Source organism: Malaclemys terrapin, chromosome 2, assembly GCF_027887155.1.
Source record: "Malaclemys terrapin pileata isolate rMalTer1 chromosome 2, rMalTer1.hap1, whole genome shotgun sequence".
Classification (NCBI taxonomy): domain Eukaryota; kingdom Metazoa; phylum Chordata; order Testudines; family Emydidae; genus Malaclemys; species Malaclemys terrapin.
Genome location: NC_071506.1, coordinates 106895332 through 106918549, shown reverse-complemented (window position 1 = coordinate 106918549; position 23218 = coordinate 106895332). Strand labels below are relative to the sequence as shown.

General features: G+C 41.8%; 1 protein-coding gene across 2 annotated transcripts in view; it reads left to right on the top strand.

Moving 5' to 3' along the window:
- Positions 1-23218, top strand: part of CDKAL1 (CDK5 regulatory subunit associated protein 1 like 1) — a 774423-nt gene that overhangs the window by 477222 nt on the left and 273983 nt on the right. For both annotated transcript variants that reach the window (XM_054018031.1, XM_054018029.1), the window contains exon 13: positions 1687-1749. In XM_054018031.1, the coding sequence (XP_053874006.1) occupies positions 1687-1749 (63 nt within the window). The remainder of the gene's footprint in view (positions 1-1686; positions 1750-23218) is intronic.

Below are 23218 nucleotides of genomic sequence, written 5' to 3'. Positions count from 1 at the left end.
ACAACCTAAGAGTTCAAGAATGTAGCATGTAGATGCCCCTGGTTTACTTAAGTTTAGAGTAGGGTTACCAACTTTAACAAATTAAATAAGAGGACTCTCCACGGGGCTCTGGCCCCGCCCATTTCCCACCCCTAGCCCCGCCCCAACTCCTAGCCACGCGAAAAGGGCTGCCCGGCGCTACTGGCTTCACGGTTTGCCGGGCAGCCCCCAGACCCTGCGCCCCCGGCCGGCGCTTCCCCAGCGCAGCTGGAGCCCGGGAGGGGAAGCGCCCAGCAAACTGTGAAGCCGGTAGCGCTCGGGCTTCGGGCAGCCCCCATGCCTCGGACCCTGCACCCCCGGCCAGGCACTTCCCCTCCCGAGCTCCGGCGGTGCAGGGTCCGGAGGCATGGGGGCTGCCCAAAGCCCGTAGCGCTCGGCTCTTAAACAGAGCCGAAGAGTCAGGGGAGGAGCAGAGCCGCCGCGGCCAGAGGCTCTGCTCCTCCCCTGACTCTTCGGCTCTGTTTAAGAGCCGAGCTGCCCGAGTGCTACCGGCTTCGGGCAGCCCCCATGCCTCCGGACCCTGCGCCGCCGGAGCCTGGGAGGGGAAGTGCCCAGCCGGCGGCTGGGGTCCGGAGGCAAGGGGGCTGCCTGAAGCCCATAGCGCTCGGGCAGCTCGGCTCTTAAACAGAGCCGAAGAGTCAGGGGAGGAGCAGAGCAGCCGCGGGAGGGGAAGTGCCCGGCCGGCATTTTCCCGGACATGTTCGGCTTTTTGGCAATTCCCCCCGGACGGGGGTTTGATTGCCAAAAAGCCGGACATGTCTGGGAAAAAACGGACGTATGGTAACCCTAGTTTAGAGTACACAATGATCCATCTTTTTCTAAGCAGCGAGCTTCTCCTTTGGTCAAAATGGAACTTTGTATAATGGGATTTGTAGCCTCTGTGAGGCACATTTTTATATTAAATATAAAGGCAACTGCAATCAGCACCATTTTGTCAAGTTAGATGCAGCTGAAAGGTTGTATTTAATTTTCCCTACAGATGGTCTGATTAACTTCCATTAAACTTAGTGGAAAGTCTTTCATTGATTTCAGTCCAAGTTGGATTCAGCCCATAGTGACTGTTTTCTTCCCATCTCTCTCTGCTCCATATCTTCAGTTACAGAAGATTTTGTTAGGGGCATTAAATATCATAGCATCTGTTAATTGTCCACATTCAAGGTTACAGCAGTGTTAACACCAAAAGAATAATAAAAATAATAAATGAGGCTACTTTAAACTGCCATTAAACCTATTCTACTGTAAAACTAGACTATGAGTAAATGCTTGAATTATAAATAAATCTTTCCAGGTTTGGGGCCTAATTTTCAATACTATATGTTCCAAAACATTATAGATGATTTATTGTAAATAACTTAAAATGCATCTCAGATATTCACAGATTCCAATGATATCACAGATGTATATACACATGCCTTATTTTTTTAAGTTAACACCTTTAAAATTATTATTGAAGAATAAGTTAGCTCTTTCTTGTGATATTAAATATCCTTACCATGCATAATCTATACTCCACACCTGCAATTCCACTAACAAGTCTGCAGATCATGCATGTCTATGCTTGTATAAAGTATTTTAAAGTCTGCCATTCCTTTCTTTTGCCCTTTAATTTTTCTAATACATTTCTTTATTATTATTATTGTTATGCAGAAAAAGCAAAGAACAAAGGATCTATCCCAACTATTTCATTCATACAGTCCTTATGATCATAAGGTAAGAAAAAAATACACTGGCAGTATTTTTTGTTTAGAACAATTTCAAACATTTAAGATAACTATCTTGTCTGATCAGCATAAAGGTGAAAGGGAATGATGAAGATCTTGAAGTGTCTCTAAAGTATCTTAACTTTCTTTTAATTGTAATATGTTAAATGTATAGGGATATATTTGTTCATGCCTAAGCCTGAAACTACATTTCTGGATTTGGTATTTGTGAAACATACAGCTCTCACTAACCTTCTAGAAATATAATATATGGATTTACAATGAATCTTATAAAAATCAACACTTGTTGTATTTGATACATTTTTTAAGCTTGTTTCTCTTGAGTATATTGATTAGCTCGTTATGCCCATTAAGCCTTGAAATATGTGACACTAATGGATTACCTTGATTCTGGAGATATGATTGGAGGAGGTTGCTTTGTTAATAGAAAGCCTGCTGGACATTCTGAGGAAGAAAATACACCTAATAATTCATGAGTTTGTTCCTTTAAGCATTTGTCAGCAATATGTGATCTACTTTTGTGGTGTTGCTATATTGTGAAGTGCTAAGTATTTGTGCAATTTGGAAAATATTGGAATTTTTAAGAAGTAATAGTGAGACCTCTGTCTTGTCCTGCTAGTACGTTATGACCCTGTGTGGAGCAAATAAATGTGTGTGGGAAATAGAGCACTCTTTCTTGAATAACTTCATGCAGTTTGTTACTATATTTCCATACCAACCAAATACCTCGAGCATTGACAAATTTTCAAAAGCATTAACAGTGATATATAATTATTAAAATTATTTTCAAGTTACATCCTTCACTTTGAAATGTCTTTTTTGTAGACAGACTTCTATCATTTGTACATCTGTATAGTGCAGATGTTAAGGGCTGGTGGAAATTGACAAATGTTATGAGTAAAAGAAATTAGTGACAGGATTTCTGATGGGAGTATTGCATTTTAAAGCTGGAGCAGTTTAAGGTAAATGTAATAATAGGTCAATTAAGATCTAATAAAGAGAAACAACTGAAGAGCCAAAAGCATTGATACTCTTCTTCTTGTCTAAATTCTCCTGTGCTAAACACTTTTTTTAATTCATCGCACAAGGAAATTCCATTATTCTTTTATTAGCACTCTTAATGGAGCTTGGCCATTTGTAACTCCTGCTGCCTTCCTGTTCATATCCTTTGTGGCATTATATCAAAGTATCCTCAAATGATTTTGGCTTCAGTTGTGAAGACTTATACACTCCTTTACAAATTAGTCATGAAGCGATGTGGAACTGAATATAAATGCTTAGATATATTTCCTTTTGATCTTTGTTTTAGGACCTTTAATAAATTATTGAAAGTAACGGAATTGCTTGATGAGTGATTTTTAAAGCTAACAAGGTTTACTCTTTTGGCACTTTCATTCTTGCTCCATTTATGCATGTGTGTGCCTGAAAGAGTAAAAGGAACAAGAAAAGAAATGGAAGTGTAAGGGGAGACTCTTCCCTTCCCATTTTTTAAAAATTATGCCTATGAAGGTTTTCTTCAGTGCAATTCTCTCCCCGTTGGCAATGGGCCTAGAGAACCAGCTGCAAGTGTTCTGGCTGCATGCACTTAGTTTCCAATTTAACCCTTCATTCTAATATCCTAGTTTTTAATTTTAATCACATGAATCCAAATTGTATGGATAGTTCAGATAAATCAGTCATAGTTCAAAGCCAGAAGGGATCATGTAGTCTGACCTCTTATATCACAGGCCAGCAACACCATCCAGAACCAACACGCGACACCCAACAACCAACTGCAATGTGATTCAAAACTCTACTTTGTAAATGAAGATTTCAATTTTACAAACACTAATTGCTGCACTTAAACTAGGGTTGGATGAAATGTGAATTATGAAAAGTATATTTTTAAACATTACCATATTTAAATTATATTATGTGACACTAATGTACAGTTTTCAAGTGAAAAATTTAATTTCTAAAATGCATCATTTGGTAAAAAAAAAAATCAAATAATTTTATGTGGAGAAATCCCCAAATACTTGCTTATTAAAAGGCCACTGTGAATGATCCTATTATTGATAGATTGCTTAACCTCTTCCAGAATTTATAATTTTACATAGCTTTTCTAGAAACAGATTTCACCAAATTCTCTTTTTTTAACTGTTTATATAGGCCTCTGTGGAGAAATACAGAGATCCATTTCTGGGCAATTTATTCCTATTTCTGAAATACTTGCCTTTGTGCCTGTGTTTATATAGGGCATGGGTCTTAAAGATTTAAAATCCAGCATTCTTGGTGGCTGAACACTGACTGTTGTGTCATCTTTTTGTTTTAGGTGCATTATCTTGTTACAGCACTACTATTTCTGCAATAGGATATATAGAAATAGATAGATATTCTCCTGAGACCATCATAAACATGAGATGTGTTTCTCAGAAGGCTATCACAGTAAGCAAAGCTTTAAATAAATTAAACTTAAAAATTAAGGATTTTTCTTAGTTCTTCAGCTACACCATTCTCACTTAAAATATTTTATTGAATTTAAAAGCATGTGTTGACAAAAAAGAATGCCATTGAAGCCTTTACACTCTGCATTTTAGTGATTCAGTGTTGTACTGAGAAAAAGCTTTGACTCTCCCATCTGTAGAGAATGCTTAGCTTTTCTAATATTTTTCTCACAAATCATACTTGTCCTTTAAAACTACTAACCTTGCTGTTAAAAGATGTTAAAGCAGTTGTGATAATAGTTTGATGGGTCAAAACTACTTAAATTTGGCAAGCTTTATATGTTCTTCAGAGCCCAATACGCACAATGTGTCCAGATTCAGCACTACAGAACCTGGCATAGTCCGTGTCCCTTTTTGTTGTTGCAGGGTAAGCCCAAGTTTCGTATGGTCACACTAGCAGTGATTAGGGTGACCAGATGTCCCGATTTTATAGGGACAGTCCCGATTTTTGGGTCTTTTTCTTATGTAGGCTCCTATTATTCCCCACCCCCATCCCGATTTTTCACACTTGCTGTCTGGTCACCCTAGCAGTGATTATCCCCTCACTAGAAAAAGGTATGTGGTTTATGGCTCTTAATATGCAGGGTGCCTATTTTCACATAGACATTCATCCAGCCCACAGACATTTCCTGAGGTTTACAGTCGGCTCGCAACATTTCCAATACCGAGTTCTTCTCTTTGGAGTTGCCACTCCTCCCAGTTATCACCAAGGTTTTCTCCATTGTGGCAGCCCACATCAGGCATTATGGCGTCCTCATGTTCCCATATCTGGCTCCGGGCGGCAGAGTCCAGACATGAGGCCCAAGTTTCAAGCTCCATGTTGCTCAGCTTCCTTTCTTCCTTCGGAGTCAGTATCAATGCCAAAAAATCAACTTTAAACCCCACACAATGCCTAGACTTTATAGGGGCCACCATCAACTCCATCATGGCATGAGCCTACCTACGACAAGACAGGTTCCAGAGTCTGCAAGAACTCATAACTCGCGTAGTCAACAATCCTTTGGTAATGGCCAGGATTTGTCTATCCCTCTGGGGCCACATGACCTTGTGCACATACATCACCACCTTTGCTCGACTTCACCTTGGCTGCCTCCAGATGTGGCTCCAGACAGTTTACTCGCTCAATCATCACACCATGGACCTCAAGCTAACAGTTCCCCACAAGGTAATCTCATCCCTCCAATGGTGGTGGGACCCAGGTCAGATCTGCATAGGGATTCCCTTCCTACCCCTCTCCCCGAACAAGACTATTATCACCAACGCCTCCCTCCTAGGATGGGGAGCGCACGTGTCCGAATACATGCCAGAGGGAACATGGACTCCTTGGAGCGCCAAGCAGTAAGGAAGGCATGCCAAGCCTTTCTTCCACTCATCTGTTCTCATCATATTCTCATCATGTCAGAAAATACCATGACTGTGCTACATCAACAAATGTGACGAGACTATGCTCAGAAGCAGTCACCCTTTGGAACTGGTGCATCCCCTACCAGATTATGTTATTTGCCCCTTATCTTCCAGAGACACAGAATGTTATTGCAGACTCGGTCAGCAGATAGTTCGTGGTAGACCACAAGTGGGAACTCCATGACACCATTCTACAGGACACCTTCAGCAAATGGGGAACTCTGACCAGAGACATCTTTGCCTCCCCATTCAATAAAAAATGCACCTGGGACACCACTCTGAGGGCGATGGTCTTATCCTCCCCTGATCGGACCAACTCAGTTACACCTTTCCTCCTCTCCCGCTCCTACCCCGAGTGCTTCACAAGATCAGATGAGACAAAGCGACAGTCACCCTGATCACTCCCTACTAGCCCAGACAATTTTGGTTTCGCATCCTCCTTTGTACGTATGTCTGTCCCCCAATCCCTATTCCTACTCTCCTTGATCTCCTCACACAACACAACAACAACATCATCCATCCCAATCCACAGGTGCTTCACCTCAGAGCCTTGTATTTGGATGGGCATCTTCTCTAGAACGGGCATGTTCATCAGACGTGCAGAACATCCTCTCCAGCAGCAGAAAGGACTCCACTAGGTGCTATTTCCGAGCCAAGTGGAAATGCTTGGGCAAAACACAATGGACTTTCCCTAGAAGCAGTGGGGATTCCCCTCTTCCTGGATTACCTCCTGTCCTTAAAGGCATCAGGTCTTGCCCTCAGCTCTCTCAAGGTCCACCTAGTGGCAATTAGCGCCTTTCACCCCCTGGTGGAAGGACACTCCATCTTTACCTATTCGTTGGCTGCTAGGTTTTGGAAGAGCCTCATCAGAACCTTCCCAGCTGTACAACCCATTGCTCCCCAATGGGATTTCAACCTGGTTCTATCTGTACTAATCAAACCGTCCTTCATACCATTGGCATCATGTTCTATGGCGCTCCTTTCCATGAAGCTTACTTTCCTTGTTTCTGTCACTTTGGCGAAAAGGGTTGATGAGCTCAGGGCCATGACATCAGAACCTCCTTTCATGACTTTCTGTAAAAATTAAGTATTCGTGAGCCTGCATCCCAAATTTTTGCCAAAGGTCATCTCCCAGTTTCATGTTAATCAATCTGTTCACTTACCTGCTTTCTTCCCGAATCCACACGCCTAAGAAGAGGAACAACAACTCCATTCTCTCTATGACCATCAGGCCTTGGCCTTCTGCCTGTGGAGGACAAAACTGATCAGGAGATTCCCCCAGACTGTTTGTCGCAATAGCTGAACTGGTTAAAGGACAGGCAGTTTCCACACCACATATCTCTAAGTGGATTTCTGGATGCATTACCCTCTGCTATCAATTATCTGGCTTCCCAGCACCTGTAGGCCATAGGGGTGCTGGTACATTCAACGAGACCCCAGCCTTCAACCATGGCCTCACTCCGTGACGTACCACTTCAGAATAATTGTAGAGTGGCCATGTGGATCTGTAATTTTGATTTGTTTACTCTTTAGTATTACTTTGATTGCATGAGAAAATGCCTAAAAACTAAAAGAATAACTTAATCTAAGAAAACATTTTCACAAGCATCTTACTGAAAAAGTAACCTCCATATAGTTTCCTTACAAACTGATACCCAAAGTACCAAGAGAGATCATAGAAACAATCTTTTTATTTGAAAAAAAAAATTACATCTGGCATAATGAAAATATTAACACCAGAATTAATTTTTGAAAGAAACTTGTGAAAAATAGGAACATAGAATTGCAGCATTATATATAGCTAACGAGCGAGGTTTGCATCTTTCAATAATCCATGCGGTGCTACAGTTCTAGCATTCCCTGATTCCCCAAGGTTCTCTGTCTTCTTCCTCCTTGTTAATTACAGACAATGTTAAGAGTTTTGCAGCTTACTGGCCTTAAAGAGTCCTCTGTTTTACATATGAATGCTAGGAGCTATCTTGTAAAAGAAATGATAGTCTTACTTTGAGTACCCCAAATCAGATACTGACTTTTTTTTTAAAATGTTAGATAAGCCCCCTTTCAGAATTGCTATAAAACAGCAGGCAATGATCCCATCACATTTAAAAAAATTTCTGATCAGAGAATTGGTTTTTGCAATGTTAATTGTTTGTTTGTCTGTGAGTATGCATATACAGCGTCACTTCCATATGGATGTGCAGATTGTATTTCTGAGGCAGAATTTTAAAAAGGCAGTTTCTTTTGAGAGACTTTCTCTTGCTTCAAATTTCTCAGATAATGATTTGGATTTATGACTTTGGAAAATAACAAAAATTGCTTTCCCTGGCTTCCATTAATTCCAAGAACAAGCACTGTACTATATCAGAAGGCTACCACAATTTGTGAGGCCTACATTACAAGCTGTAGTTCAAGTTTCCTAATGCAGGAGCGCGGGTGCTTTTGAAGTGTTCTTCTGGAAAATGAGACAGTTGGGTTATTGTTGACTGGCTTGCTCAGAGCCTTGTACTGATGCCTGAAAAGAGATTTCAAATTTAATTTAATTGATCATATGTCAAATATGACCAAATATTTGTGGAAAACATGCTCATTGTAACCTCAGAAACAGGGCATTGGATTGGTTCATTTTATTCATTTGTTTGTTTTTCATGCTCAGCATTGCTCTTTGGAGCAGGTTACATAAGGCTGTGCACTTGTAGTATGTTGTGAGGCTTGAAAGAAGAAGACTGAAGGAGGAACACTTGAATGGTCTTGTGCTAATGGCACACTTGAACACTGCTTGATGGGGAAAAAAAATCTTAAGGTCTGAAAAGCTGCTACTTTTTCTTCACTTAACTATCAACTGTATCCAAGTTCATTCTCTTACCATCTGAAACCAAAAACAGCAGGCAAATATTTGGGTTTTTAGAAAGAGCTGTTCAGTTTCTAGGAGCATACGGAGTTTGGAGGCAGTAAAAAAAGGTAACAAAATATTACAATGGAGAGACTTGCTTGTTTATTGAAAGGCTTGCTTAGAAAGAAGACATGTGCTGCCTTTAATTCAGTAATTGAAATCCACTTACATATATGTCTTGCATCCTAAGTTAATGGAAAAAAATATTGGTTTGCTGTTATCAAATCAGTGGTTGCTTTTGTTTTGCAACTCTGATGAATACCAATATATAAAAATATGCAGTATATCGTTGTTTAATGTTATGATTTAAGACTTTGCTGTAACAATTGTTAACACTTCATCACAAAACATGAAAAGAAAAGAAAAAAGATTCCACTACCTCCTGATAACCGAGTTGTTTGGGATTACTGCCTCAGTTTTCAGAGTGAAAAGTGGTTGCATTTTGTTCAAGTACGACAGATTTTTATTATAGAAACCATGAAACCTTACTAAAAACTGTCCTGTCACCAGACATGCATTAAAAACAGACAAGAGAGTAAACAAAGGTAATAAAATGACAGAGAAATATTGACTTTGAAGGTGTCTAGTGAGCTATGTCTTATTTAAATATCTTAATGATTTTGAAGAGAGTATAAGTAACATGCTAATGAAATTCATAGATTTTACTAAATTGGTACTTACCCCAAACCAACCCCTACAGAATGAAAAATAATATAGAGAAATCTAAAAACAATAATACAATGGGCAAAATATTAATAAAAGAGTTCAACACAGAAAAATATGTGGAAAAATAACCCAGAAACATACATTCTTATGGGGCGGGAAAACCTGAAAGGTAGTAATACTAAAAGAAATCTTCGTGGTGATAGTGGACAGCAAATTATTAGACATGAATTTGCAGTGTGATACTGCAGCAAAATTAGCCTATGCAACTGTTGCTTGCATATTCACAAGCATAGTTTTATAGAGCACAGAAATAATAGTCTTCCTCAACATGGCCTTTTGGTGCAGCTGCTTCCAAAATATTGTCTTCAGATTTGGACAGCTTGTTACCAGAAAGATATTGACAAATGGGACATCCACCTTCTTGCCTTTCAGTTGTTACCATCAGAAACATCTGATCCCATTTGAGTTTTGTAACCATTATTGTTCTGGTGTGCCTTGGCATAGCACTACCCTGTCTGTTGGTCACAGCACCACCTACAGGAGGAAAGGAAGCACTGTATATGGAATCAACGCAAAACAACTTGTTCTCTCAAGAGAACAGTGTAGATGTAGCTTCTGTGCCATGTCAGAGACCAGCAGAAAGACATAGGGATAATGATGGTTGTAATGGCCCTGATCTTGCACCATTCAAGTCAATAGGAACTTTGCCATTGACTTCAATGAGTGTATGATCAAGCACTAAGGGTTTTTTATACTGGCTTTTTATGTAGATTACCTACCCTAAAAGCCAGCTGTGTGGATGTGATAGACTAGTGTTTTATCCATCCCACCCATTTCACTGGAGACTGCAACTTGCAGTTGTTAACAAAATCACAATAAATCTCCCTGTGTTCTTGTGGAAGGTTAAATAACATGTCAAGTTCACTGACATTAGCCAGGTTCTGTATTCTTTTATTGCCAAAGCATTTTGGATAGTCATTTTACAAATTACACCGAAGCCACATACTCCATTAACTTTCTAGTTGTCCTGTTTACTCCTTGTTTTTAAAATTGTATTACTTTTTTTTACGTGTGCTTCAAAAAAACAGGTGTTTTTCCTCTGACTTTGTGTCTCAGTAATAGGAGTGCTAGAATGGTGATTGCCTCACCTCAAAGCTCTTCAGCAAACCAGGCCTTTTTGCATAAACCCTGGATGATATCAAGTAGCAGCACAGAAGATATCTTGCAGGGCCCTGTGGTGTTTGCAAAATAAGACAAATTTTTGTGCCATGTAGGTTAGCTCAAGCTCCAGAAGCATATTATAAACCCTGTGGAGAACCAGATGTCATAGTTTAAAAAATGATTAAACCTTGTGGGGCTTTTTTAAACATTTAAAGTCTTTCCATATGAAATCGAAAACCTTTATATTGAGAATTTTCTATAGCTGTTGCTATAGGACTTCATCCAAAAAAAAGGGTCAAACATATTTCAGGTGAAGGCCCTGATCAGATTTTCCCAAGTTACAAAAAATCTAAATTGGGTTTAATTACATCTTCCACTTCTATAGTTTGCATTCTTTCCAGGGAAAGCATTTTCATAATTTTCATTTTTGTCTTAACTTCTGCTATGTGATATATTCCGTTATGGTCATGAGAGAGTGTAGAAGAAAGTGTTCATTATCATATAGTAAAACAACAAAAGCCAAAATGATTATGAGAAACTATTGGTTTAGTCTGTTTCAGTAAGTCTGTGAAAGGAATGCAGATAAAAACTGTTCTACACAGTAAATAAAGTTGTATTAGACCCTTTTCTACGCTTCCCTTAGACCACTATTTTAATATGAGCTCAAATGCTAGACTTTAAAACACACCAGAGGATGTAGTGTCTGAATATTCCAGCCAGGAAGAGACCTCAAAAAGTCATCTAGTCCATCTCCCTGTGCTGAAGCAGGATTATGTACACCTAGATTGTCCCTGACAGATGTTTATCTAACCTCTTCTTAAAAAGCTCTAGTGATGAGGATTCCACAACCTCCCAAGGTAACTTGTTCCATTGTTTATCTATCCTTATAGTTAGAAAGTTTTCCCTAATATCCAATCTAAATCTCCCTTACTGCAAACTAAACTGATTATTTCTTGTCCTATCCTTGGTGAACATGGAGAACAATTGACCACCATCCTCTTTGTAACAACCTTTAACGTATTTGAAGACTGCTATGTCCTCCCTCAGCCTTCTTTTCTCTAGACTAAACATGTTCAGTTCTTTCAACCTTTCTTTATGAGTCATGTATTCTAAACCTCTTATCATTTTTATTGCTCTCCTTTGCACTATTTCCAATTTGTTCACATCTGTCTTAAAGTGTGGTGCCCAGAATTGAACACAGTACTCCAGCTGAGGCCTCACCAGTTAACAGACACTCCCTGTTAATACATCCTAGAATGACGTTTGCCTTTTTCTTGACAGCATCGCACTGTTGATGCATTCAATTTGTGATCCTCAGTTCCTTTTCTATAGTACTGATACTTAGCCAACTATTCCCAATTTTGTATTTGTGCAGGTGATTTTACTTAAGTTTGTACTTTAAATTATCTTTATTAAATTTTATCTTATTGATTTCAGACCAATTCTCCAATTTATCAGGATCATTGAATTCTAATTCTGTCCTCCAAAGTGCTAGCAACCTCATCCAGTTTGGTGTCATCATCACATTTTATAGACATTCTCTCCACTCCATCATCTAAGTCATAAATAAAATAGTCGAGCACATGCTTAAAATCTTTGCTGAACTGGGGCCTCAGATTGTGACTAGGATGAACAGATTTTATTGACACTTGCTAAGAGATACAAAACTGTTATGTGCTTTAATTTAAACATAAGCTGATGAAACCCAGTTTTTCAGATGCATATTCCATCCATTATTTTTTAATTTAATTTCAACCACCACTGAAATTCATCCTCTGGAATGGAAGGTAACAACTGAACAAGAGTACACAGCAGCTATTCAGGAGAGGAATTTAGGAATACTATATCTATTTGAAACTGCAGGGGGATTTCAGATACATAGAGTGTAATTATTCAGCTTGACCAGGGCTAATGCCCCTTTACCTCTGAAAAATACCATGGGATCTTTAACAATTATGAGTGGTCAGTGTGTCATTTAAAAGATGAAAACGCCACACAGTCCCTTAATATGCCTCAGCATGACTGATCCAGGGTTGCTTCAAAAGGAAGCATGTTACTCATTGAAACCACTTCCTGCAGCAGCCTTGTTATTCCTGGGAAGTCTGTTCAAGCAATGACCAAGCCTGGCCCTGCTTTGTTTTTTAATCTGATAAAATAGACGAGGTGAGTGAGGTAATATCCTTTATTGGACCAACTTCTGGTAGTGAAAGAGACAAGCTTTCGAGCTAACACAGAGCTCTTCTTCAGTGCAAGCTCAAAAGCTTGTCTGTTTCACCAAAAGAAGTTGGTCCAATAAAAGATATTACGTCACCCACCTTGTCTCTCTAATATCCTGGGACCAACGCAGCTATAACACCACTGCAAACAACAAATCTGATAACCGTTCCAAAGTTCTTCAGTTCTGTTTTGAATGAAACATTAGGAATTCCAGATACCAGAGTCTATTATTTATTCAAAGGACAGGTATAATGTGCTACAGAAACTAAATTAGTAATCTGTCTTTCCTTCTTGGTTTCATTATTTGTCACCATTTTGATACTGCATATTAAAATATCTTATTTATGTCTTACCCTAGCCTGGATTTAAACCTGTGTCTGAGAGACCAAAATTATCTGCTCTGCTTGTTAATTTATTAATTTCTGTTTTAAATCTTACATCAGTAATAAGGGCAGCAATTTCTGTTTTGCTGTCAGAGGAAGTTGAGGAATAGGATTGGGGGAGGCAACACAGGAAGCCCAACTCTGGTCAGGGCCAGAGAATTTATTGCTACATGATTTCTCTGATCCTGTTTTTCTCCAGCCCACCCCACGGCAAACGGCCTATAGAGAATAGCCTATAGAGGTTCCTCTCACCATTAGGCGGGATTAGTGGCTTTAGAACAAGCTTTTCTCTTTCTCCAAGACCTGTCCTACCCAGTTACTTCTGCTGGGCCTGGGGAGAAGATTTCACCTATTAGAGGAGGATTATAGTAATTTCATGAACTGTCAGGGCATGAGGGGACTAATGTATTACAATTATTTTCTTTGTTGTTGTTGTTGTTTTGTTTTTGTAAGGATTTTTAGGGCTTTTATAGAAATACTGAATTGCCCCAACGTGTGCTCTGAGAGAGAGCCACATTTAGATTAATTGAAGGTGCTTGGTCTTCAACCTTTCGTCTTGTGTCTCACAACACGCTGCAGGTGTAATATCATGTTGCAGTACACTCTGGGGTATCCTATTGCTTAATTGTGTGCTTGTGGTATTGATATCCAGACATTCATTCTCAAATCTGGGAATTCCCGTTCCAGCTATGGAGAGTATCACCCTGTAGCTAAAAGTATATACAACATTAAAGTAAAAGATTAATATCATACTGTTACCAGCAAATTATGGGGCTTGATTTTTATCATCTGAAAGTGAATTTAGAACAATTTCTGTTAATGTGGGGAACAAGTTTGTGTGTATTTGCTTTCCAATGCAGATCTGAAAAGCTTTTGCTTTTGCTTTTTAAATGTAGTGCTTATTTACATATGTTTATTTTTTGTTTGCATATCTCTTCTCTTTTTTTGGATTGCAGCTAATCCCGCACGATTACTATAATGTATGCATAAGACATGTGCAGTATGTGGTTGTCCGTCTAAAGTGTCTGTGGAGGTGGTGCACATATGTAGAGCATATATGATGTTATTCCAATTGTCAGCCTCGCCTGCACTCTGCCCGCTAATCTATCCTCTCCTGAACTTGTTCTAACATTTCAAATCTCTGAACAGTTTACATTTTTAAAATATTAGTCTGCCAAAAATGTATTCTTCTTTAATCTAAATATAGGTTGTGTCTCCCAAAGTTACACTGTACTGAGGTGCACAATGGGAGTTCTGGACTTGTGGCAGGTTTAAATCCAATATTTTCTGTGACCCATCAGGACCAGAAATGGAAGCACTGTATCATTTTAAAGGGGAGAAAGAAAGGTTACCAGCTTCTCAGTGGCAGACACGCATTTTCTAGTATCTCATGAAGGCCCTGAGATATTGATCTTTAAAGATGTCATTTTAATGTAGAGAAATGCTATTTCAAGTCACCTTTTGATGTATTTTAAATTTATTAGTTTTAACGTTTCTCTCCCTCTTACTCTGGGTTTACAGGGGAAGAGAGCTAGGAAAATAGATTACTAAGATGTTTTTAAAACTCTCAGAAGCATTTTTCTAAAACAGTTTTGCTATAAAATATGATATATGCAGAATGCAAAATAGTTGCGTTGTGATGTAAAGTTTTAGTCAGCATACATGAATAACTCAGCCATGCTAAACTCCTGCTGACAAAACCTTAAAACCTTTATTTCACACCATCATGCATTTTTGAGAAAGAGTATGTGTGTACGTGTTGAGGGCTGTTGTACATTTTCACACAAACAGCATCATTTAAGAAGCTCACTTATGTTAAATTATTCTCTTTTAAGTGTCTTTTATTTTTACAAGATTACTTTTTATTATAAAACTTGCTTGCTACAAAAACTCATCAGATGTAAGCCATCATTATTGTATGTAGCAGGCCCCAAACTTGTTTTCTTTGGAGTGCTTACAGAAAGTGTTTATTATAAAATCAAAGATTTGGGGTTATTCATAAAATCTGTTCAGGTGAAGACACTGGATGCCAATTCATGTGTCAGAGAGACAGTGGCAGCTGCTTTGTAAATGTACGGCAGTATTCCATATTAAATCAAATGGGAAATGGACAGTTTGACAGATACTGTCATCAGTGCAAACATTATTAAAATCATTAAAGAGCCCACTTTTAATTTTTTATTGAACATACATAAGGTTTGCTTTGCACAGTCTTCCCCAATCAGAGCCCACAGCAATGAATATTATTTCTCCAGCTTTTTCTCTAACAAAGCATGAGCCGTGTCTTCCAGTTCCTTCGGGACAGTACAGCTATGTTTATGGCTTCCTTTACATATTATGGGTTAGAATTTGTGAACAGAATTTCCATTTGTGAGCACATCATTGTAGATAGCACTCAGCCATCTTTTCATTTTGATTGATGGTTCTCGTTTTGCACCATCTGGCTTCTGATAGGCTGCATTAATCATATCCTGAACTAAGAAAGGGTGGGCATAATTGTTTAGTGTGTATGTATTGTAACACCTGTTATTCACACACCCTGCAATAGAGAACAGTGATACATACATGATTTTTTGTGTATGCATGTGCGTGTATTTCAGTATTTATTATTGTTAAATCCCATTGTTTTAATTTTCTTTTTCTTTCTAATAGATTTTTATAGTAGTTGCCTTTCTGCAGCCCAACATCGCCACAATTTTGGACATCTGGGCTGTTCTCATCTCTCTGTAGCTCATGGAGGTGGATCAGTGTTTTGGCACTACATGATCTGGCCATACCCACTTTGCCCAAGCTTGCTGCTAGATTCTTTGTAGGAGCAGACTGGTGGTTTCTTTTGCTCACGCACTTACGCCTTCTATTTAAAGTTTTTCTGCCTAGTTTTCTTTTTGGGAGTAGTAGGAGGAGCAGTATTCTGCCTCCTTCATGGGTTGTTAACCCCTCAGGATTTTAATCCTCCCCGAGTCTCTCCTGTAAGCTCCTCTGTCTCATATAGGCATGGCAAAGCAGCCAGGAAAGCACCATGTCAAATCCCACTAGTGTTCTGTATGTGAGGCAGCCCTCCCAAGTAGTGAGTTGTTCCCAGCTTGCACCCAGCCTTCTGTCCCTATCTCTGTTAGGTCCCAGGGCTATAAGTCAGACAGGCAGGTGGGGTCCCCTGTTCACTGACTCCAATGGGAGAAAAATGGACCAGGAACTCAATACAGAACAGGAGGAGACTCCAGAAGTGAGGAGGACCCTGACCACTCGACTTGGGGATAAATCCCAGAGAACTTCTGCAGGAAAAAGTGAGGATTCCCCTCCACACACACACACCGGTCTTAAAGTGGGTTCTGAGCAGCGTAGGGAAAGGAGCAGAGCTTCTAATCAGCCCCCCTCCCTCCCACCCAAGCCAACAGGAGGGCTCTGACAGTGAGTCGTCCCCCCGGCCCCCTTGCTAGGAGGAATGGGACCCACTAGGGGAGAATTCTGAGAGAGACTTTTAAGAGGGCTCCAGCCCCTAAGGAAGACAAGTCGCAAAAGGTCTCACCAAAGCTGCAGCAGAACTTCTGCACTCCCAAAGAGGCAAAAAAGGTTGAAAAAGCTAAAAAAGGGGCGGGGCACAAAATTCCAAGAGATATGACTCCTTCTCTTTCCCCTCCGCGACTGAGGACGATGAGCTGTGTGGTTCTGAAACCTGAGCAGGCTCCTGGAAGCAAGCAAGCTGAGTAAATTTTCCCTCTCAAAATCCTCCCCTCCAGCCAGGGGCGGCTCCAGGCACCAGCGCACCAAGCGCGTGGCTGGGATGGCAAGCCGTGGGGGGGCGACCTGCCAGTTTCTGTGAGGGCGGCTGTCAGGCTGCCTTAGGCTGCTTGCCTGCGGGAGGTCCGCCAGTCCCGCGGCTTCAGCAGTAATTTGGCGGTGGGGACGCTGAAGGCGCGGCACTCGCAGACCTCCCGCAGGCATGCCGCCGAATCTGCGTGACCAGCGGACCACCGTGCTTGGGGCGGCAAAAACCATAGAGCCGCCCCTGCCTCCGGCTGCAATACCCCTTCACTCCTCCTTGGAGGAATTGCTTAGGGATGAATGGAACAAACCTGATAAGGGCAAGCATATTAACAAAAGTGACCTTTAGCTCTATAACTTTCAGAACCAAAGGGCTCTATTACTGAGACACCGAATGTTGATGCTGTTGTGGCATCCCTCACCAGGGATATGGTTATCCTCTCAGAAAGGGTGGTTTACCTTATGGAACCCACAGATAGAAAGATAAAGGCCGCTCTCAAAAAGGGCTTTTACAGCCTCCTTTACCACCCTCCAAGCATACTTGACAGTTACCTGCTTTCGAGAAGCGTCTCTTTCCTGGCTGGAAGATCTCAAAGCCCTTAAGGACAGAGATCACCCTGACTTTGGCTCCCCCTTTTTGAAGAAAGTCTCCCTAGCAATAGCATTTGTAGTTGACGTCTCAATGGAAGCAGTGAGCCCGAGCCATGGCTTCCAACTCTATAGCCAGGTGTCATCTGTGACTCCGACCTTGGAAGGTGGATACTCAATCTAAGCAGGTCCGATGTGCATCCAAATTTACAGACTCCCTCCTTTTTGGAGAAAAGCTGGATAAAGTGGTGGCTGACAGTGCAGCAAATCTCCTTTCCCCACTAAAGGCCCTCAAGGGAATATAGATTGGCCTTCAGAGAGAGGTGGTCCTTTCACTTCTTGTTCTCACAGAGGTACCAGCAAAGGGACAAGAGATTCCTGAAGGGAAAAGAGTAGAATTGAGACCCCAGGGAGGGTCCAGAGGGACCTCGGTTCCTCTTACCCCTAACCCACTTTATGACAAAGATTGCCAAGGTCTCCACACAGATCTGAAACTAGGGGGCAGGGTTTCTCATTTCCTAGAGGAATGGTTTTCACCTGAGACAAGTGGGTCTGGGAAATAGTGAGCCAGGGATACTCTCGAGCTGCGGGCTCTACTACGTCTGTTCTTCATCCTGTCACCCAGCTCCAATGACCCCGTAAAAGGCAATCTGATCCAGAATGAAATATTTCATCTTCTGCATATAGGAGTGATGGAGAACGTTCCCGCAGAAGGAAGGTTATCTGGGTTTTACTCCATCTTCATCATTGTATAGAAAGGCACAGAGAGTATTAAGTCATTCTTAACCTCAAAAGACTCAACAAGTGGGTAAAGAAAACAAAGTTTTGGATGGAGCCTTTGTCCTCTATGGTGTCATCCCTTACTATCCTGGGGGGACTCCTTGACTTCAATAGATCTAAGGTATGCACATCTGTATAGCCCCATCTGACTGTTCTGCAAAGTTCTGAGGTTTGCCTGTGGCAGGAAATGTTATCAACACTGAACACTTGCGTTCAACCTGTCCTTGCCCCCAGGGTTTTACAAAGATAGTGGTGGTTGTGATGGCCAGACTCAGGTTGCAGGGAACTCACCAGTACCCATTCCTGGATGACATCCTGATTAGAGTTCCATCACAGTCAGCAGCACCCAGGGCTATGTCTTGGACAATGAATCTCCTGCAGGCACATGACTTCATCATCAGTGCCAAGAAAAGTTCACTGGTTCCATACAGAAATTTATTATCTTGCTCCAGAGCAAGATTTATTATCTTGCTACCATAGCCCTATGCCTACAACTGCTAGGACTCCTGATGTCATACATAGGAATCATTCCATGGACACATCCATGCATCAGAAGTCTTCAAGCCTTCATACTAAAGGAGTGGGACCACTCCCCAGAACACATGAAAGATCAAGTATGGATTCTAACACAGGTGTGAATTCCTTACAGTGCTGGTTAGCCCGCAACAATGTCCACAAAGGCTTGCCCATCTGCCTTACAGATCCTTTAATCCTCGCAACTGATGCCAGCCTGGATGTCTGGGGAGTTCATTTGAACACCCAAAAAGCCATGAAAAGGAAAAGACTCTCAGCATAAAGCTCTGAGAGCTGAGAGGGATCACACTAGATTTGTGGAGGTTCTAGTCCACCCAAAGGGGGAACCAGTCAGACCGTACGAGTACGGTTGCATATTTAAACAGCCAAAGGGAAAAGGAGGAGTCTGGCACTACATGTGTAAGGCCACGTCTACACTACCCGCCAGATCAGCAGGTAGTAATCAATCTATCGGGGATTAATTTATCACATCTCGTCTAGATGCAATAAATCGATCCCTGAATTAATGCCCATACTCCACTCGGCAGGAGGAGTAAGCGGAGTCGACGGGGGAGCCGTGGCGGTTGACTTGCCACCATGAGGACGGCAAGGTAAGTCGAACTAAGATACTTCGATGTAGCTGAAGTTGCGTATCTTAGATCGATTTTCCCTCCCGCCCCCAGTGTAGACCAGCCCTAAGTAATGAAAATAATGAGGTGCATGGAACAATTCCTCCTTTCCCTCAGAGCGATCCTCATCAAAAGGGACCAAAAGGCAGACTGGGTCAACAACTCCTATAGATGTCTGAATGAGGAGGTTTTCGATCTCATTGCTCCAGTGTTTGGCCTTCCTTCAACTGGTCTGTTCACAAATTATATGAATGTAGAGGCCGAAACACTTCACTAGGGAAGTAGACCCTAAATCCATTGGGATAGATGCCTTATCACACAGTTGATCATAGGGTCTACTTTATATGTTTCAACCCTTTCCATTACTGGGGAAGGTGGTCCAGAAAATAAAACAAGAACAGGCAACGGTAATATTGATAACTCCTCATTGGCTGAGGAGACCTTGGTTCTCAGACCTGATAGAGCTGATGCTGGGTGCTTGGCTTGATAGAGTTAAGGGCCTTATATAGCTTGTCAATCGTGAATGACTCTAGTTGACTCCTACCCACATTTTGATGTCGAAGTTGGCACCATTCATTGTGTACTTTGTTTGAATCACTTATCCAGTGGAACCTTTGCTACCTGCATTAGATGGCTTGCAACCTCACTGGGCTTAACCACTGGGCGATTTTGATCTGGGGGTTGTTGAGCAGTGCCCCAGCCGGCGGATCAGGTTCCAGCACTTCCAGCTGGAACAGGTGAAGTCAAGCTTCTCTGTAGATTCCTTTCATTGAGTGAGTCTGGCGGTGACTCAATCGGGTGGTGAGCAAAGTCTGGGTTGCCAGATAATTCGAATGTCCTTAGCAAGGCTTAGCATTCGGCACTCAGGCAGGGCATGTAAATTGGTTGCCAGCTCTGTGGTATAGCTGAGCATGCAGCTTGGTAAATAGCTCCTTGGAATCGGTGGTAGGCTTCATCGACTAGGATACAACACGATGGAATAGTAACTACTACGTTCCAGTGCATCGCAGAACTTTTCCCAGTCTGCCACATGGAAATTCCACCGTACAAATAAGCGATGGCCACATTAACACCACCCTATACCGAAAACCCACCGACCGCTACGCCTACCTTCATGCCTCCAGCTTCCACCCCGGACACACCACACGATCCATCGTCTACAGCCAAGCACTGAGATACAATCGCATCTGCTCAGACAGAGACCAACACCTACAAGATCTTCACCAAGCATTCTCAAAACTACAATACCCACACAAGGAAATAAAGAAACAAATCAACAGAGCCAGACGTGTACCCAGAAGCCTCCTGCTACAAGACAGGCCCCAAAAAGGAACCAACAGAACTTCACTGGCCATCACCTACAGTCCTCAGCTTAAACCTCTCCAACGCATCATCAGTGATTGACAACCCATCCTGGACAATGATCCCTCACTTTCACAGACCTTGGGAGGCAGGCCAGTCCTCGCCCACGGACAACCCGCCAATCTTAAGCATATTCTCACCAGCAACCACACGCCGCATCATAACAGCTCTAACTCAGGAACCAACCCATGCAACAAACCTCGATGCCAACTCTGCCCACATATCTACACCAGCAACACCATCACAGGACCTAACCAGATCAGCTACAACATCACCAGCTAATTCACCTGCACGTCCACCAATGTTATATATGCCATCATATGCCAGCAGTGCCCCTCTGCTATGTACATTGGCCAAACTGGACAGTCACTACTCAAGAGGATAAATGGACACAAGTCAGATATCAGAAATGGCAATATACAAAAACCTGTAGGAGAACACTTCAACCTCCCTGGCCACACAATAGCAGATGTAAAGGTAGCCATCTTACAGCAAAAAAACGTCAGGACCAGACTGCTGAGAAACTGCTGAGCTCCAGTTCATTTGCAAATTTGACACCATCAGATCAGGATTAAACAAAGACTGTGAATGGCTATCCAACTACAGAAACAGTTTCTCCTCCCTTGGTGTTCACACCTCAACAGCTAGCAGAGCACCTCACCCTCCCTGATTGAACTAACCTCGTTATCTCCATACTGATTTATACCTGCCTCTGGAGATTTCCATTACTTGCATCTGAAGAAGTGAGGTTCTTACCCACGAAAGCTTATGCTCCCAATACTTCTGTTAGTCTTAAAGGTGCCACAGGGCCCTCTGTTGCTTTTTACAGATTCAGACTAACACGGCTACCCCTCTGATACATGGAAATTCCACTGGCACTTTATTGAGCTTCAAATGATGGATAGCTGGAACCTGATGTGAATGAGTGATGGTCTATGCTGGCTATGAGGGAAGTTATCAAGTACTATACAGGTCACTGGCTGTGAACAGCCATCTAGCTAAGTGATCCAGCAAAGCTTGGGCGAGTACTCTTTCGACCATCTTGCTGACAGAAATGTGATGCATTGTTTTACATCATGAATCAACACGAAGTTGTTAGTTTCCCAATCCATCAACTGTTCACCATTGTCATCTGCATCAGTGTGCCCCCACTCAGAGTTATCACACACTCAGTGTCAAGCAAAAATTATTGACAATTTGAAGCCGGGCAAGGATCCCTACAATGTGTCGAGTTACTGCCTAATATCCTTGCTGTCAGTGTGTTTAAAGGTTTGATCCTCCAACAAATTGCTCTGGATTTGGACAACGTCTTGCAGGTAGAGCAGGCAGGGTTCAGGAAAGGACGCAGCCCCTGTGATCAAGTCCTGGTGTTGACCACTTTTATCAAAAATGGTTTTCAACAAAATCTAAATACGGGAGCTGTCTTCTTGGATTTCACTGCCACTTATAACATAGTTTGGCACAAAGGCCTTTTGTTTGTTCGAGTTGCCCCGCATTGGGTGGTCGAAGTAGTAGAGCTCTTTCTCCAAAATAGGCAGTTTAGAGTACACGTGGGCAACCATTGTAGCTCTTGTAAGTGTCATATATGGCCTTCCTAAAGGCTCAGTTCTTTCACCAATACTGTTCAATAAGTACATCAACAACCTGCCAGTTATGCTTTCGCACAAGTTTATCTGTGCCCATGACATCTGCTGCAGCTACCAAGCTCAGTCCTTCTCAGAAATTGACCAGGTCTCGAATGACGATATGACATTTATGGCAAACTATTGTAGTCAATGGCACCTGCAGCTGAGATTTTCAAAGACGATTTCTAGAGTATTTAATCTGCATAATGTAAGCGCAAGCCACAAGTTAAATGTTTTCTTCAGCGGCCAACATCTGCAGCATGATCCACACCCGATTCACATCCAAGGTGAATTGGATAGGTCAGTAACATACCGTAACCATTTGAGGAAGATGTCAGCCAAAGTCAGCACTTGAAACAACCTACTCAGAAAATTGGCCGGTTCAACCAGGGGTGCAAGTGTCTGGATGCTTACAACATGACCTCTTGCCCTCTGCTATTCAATTTCAGAGTACTAAGCTTCTGTCTAGTGTTGCTTGTCTCTCACGAGACTGGTTGATGTAGAGCTTAATAAAGCTATGTGCATTGTTACCGGGAAATTATGTGCAACTCTGTTGCCATGGCTGCCAATATTTATTAATATAGCACCACCCCATATTCACCGTGAGAAGGCCTCTGTCATGCTTCTGGCCAAGATCTATGAGAACAGCTACCTGCCTTTGTACACAGTCCTTGTCAACGACCTGCCAGCTCACCTGTCTTCTGCATGCCCTTTATGGTCATTTATGTCACCATAGGACAGGATGGTGAAATCTGCTTGGCAATACCAGTGGTCAGCAATGTCAGTTGTTAATCACTCTCTCATCACTGACCCAACCATCTGTCCACCAAGTTTTGATTTGCCAAGGCAACTGTGGTCATCTCTGAACCAGTTTCGAACAGGAGAGCACAACTGTACAGCTAATCTCCTTAAATTGGATTTTTCTAATGATCTGCGATGCAGCTGCGGTCAACTTCAGACTATGTCACATGAGTGCCCACTGACTTATTTTG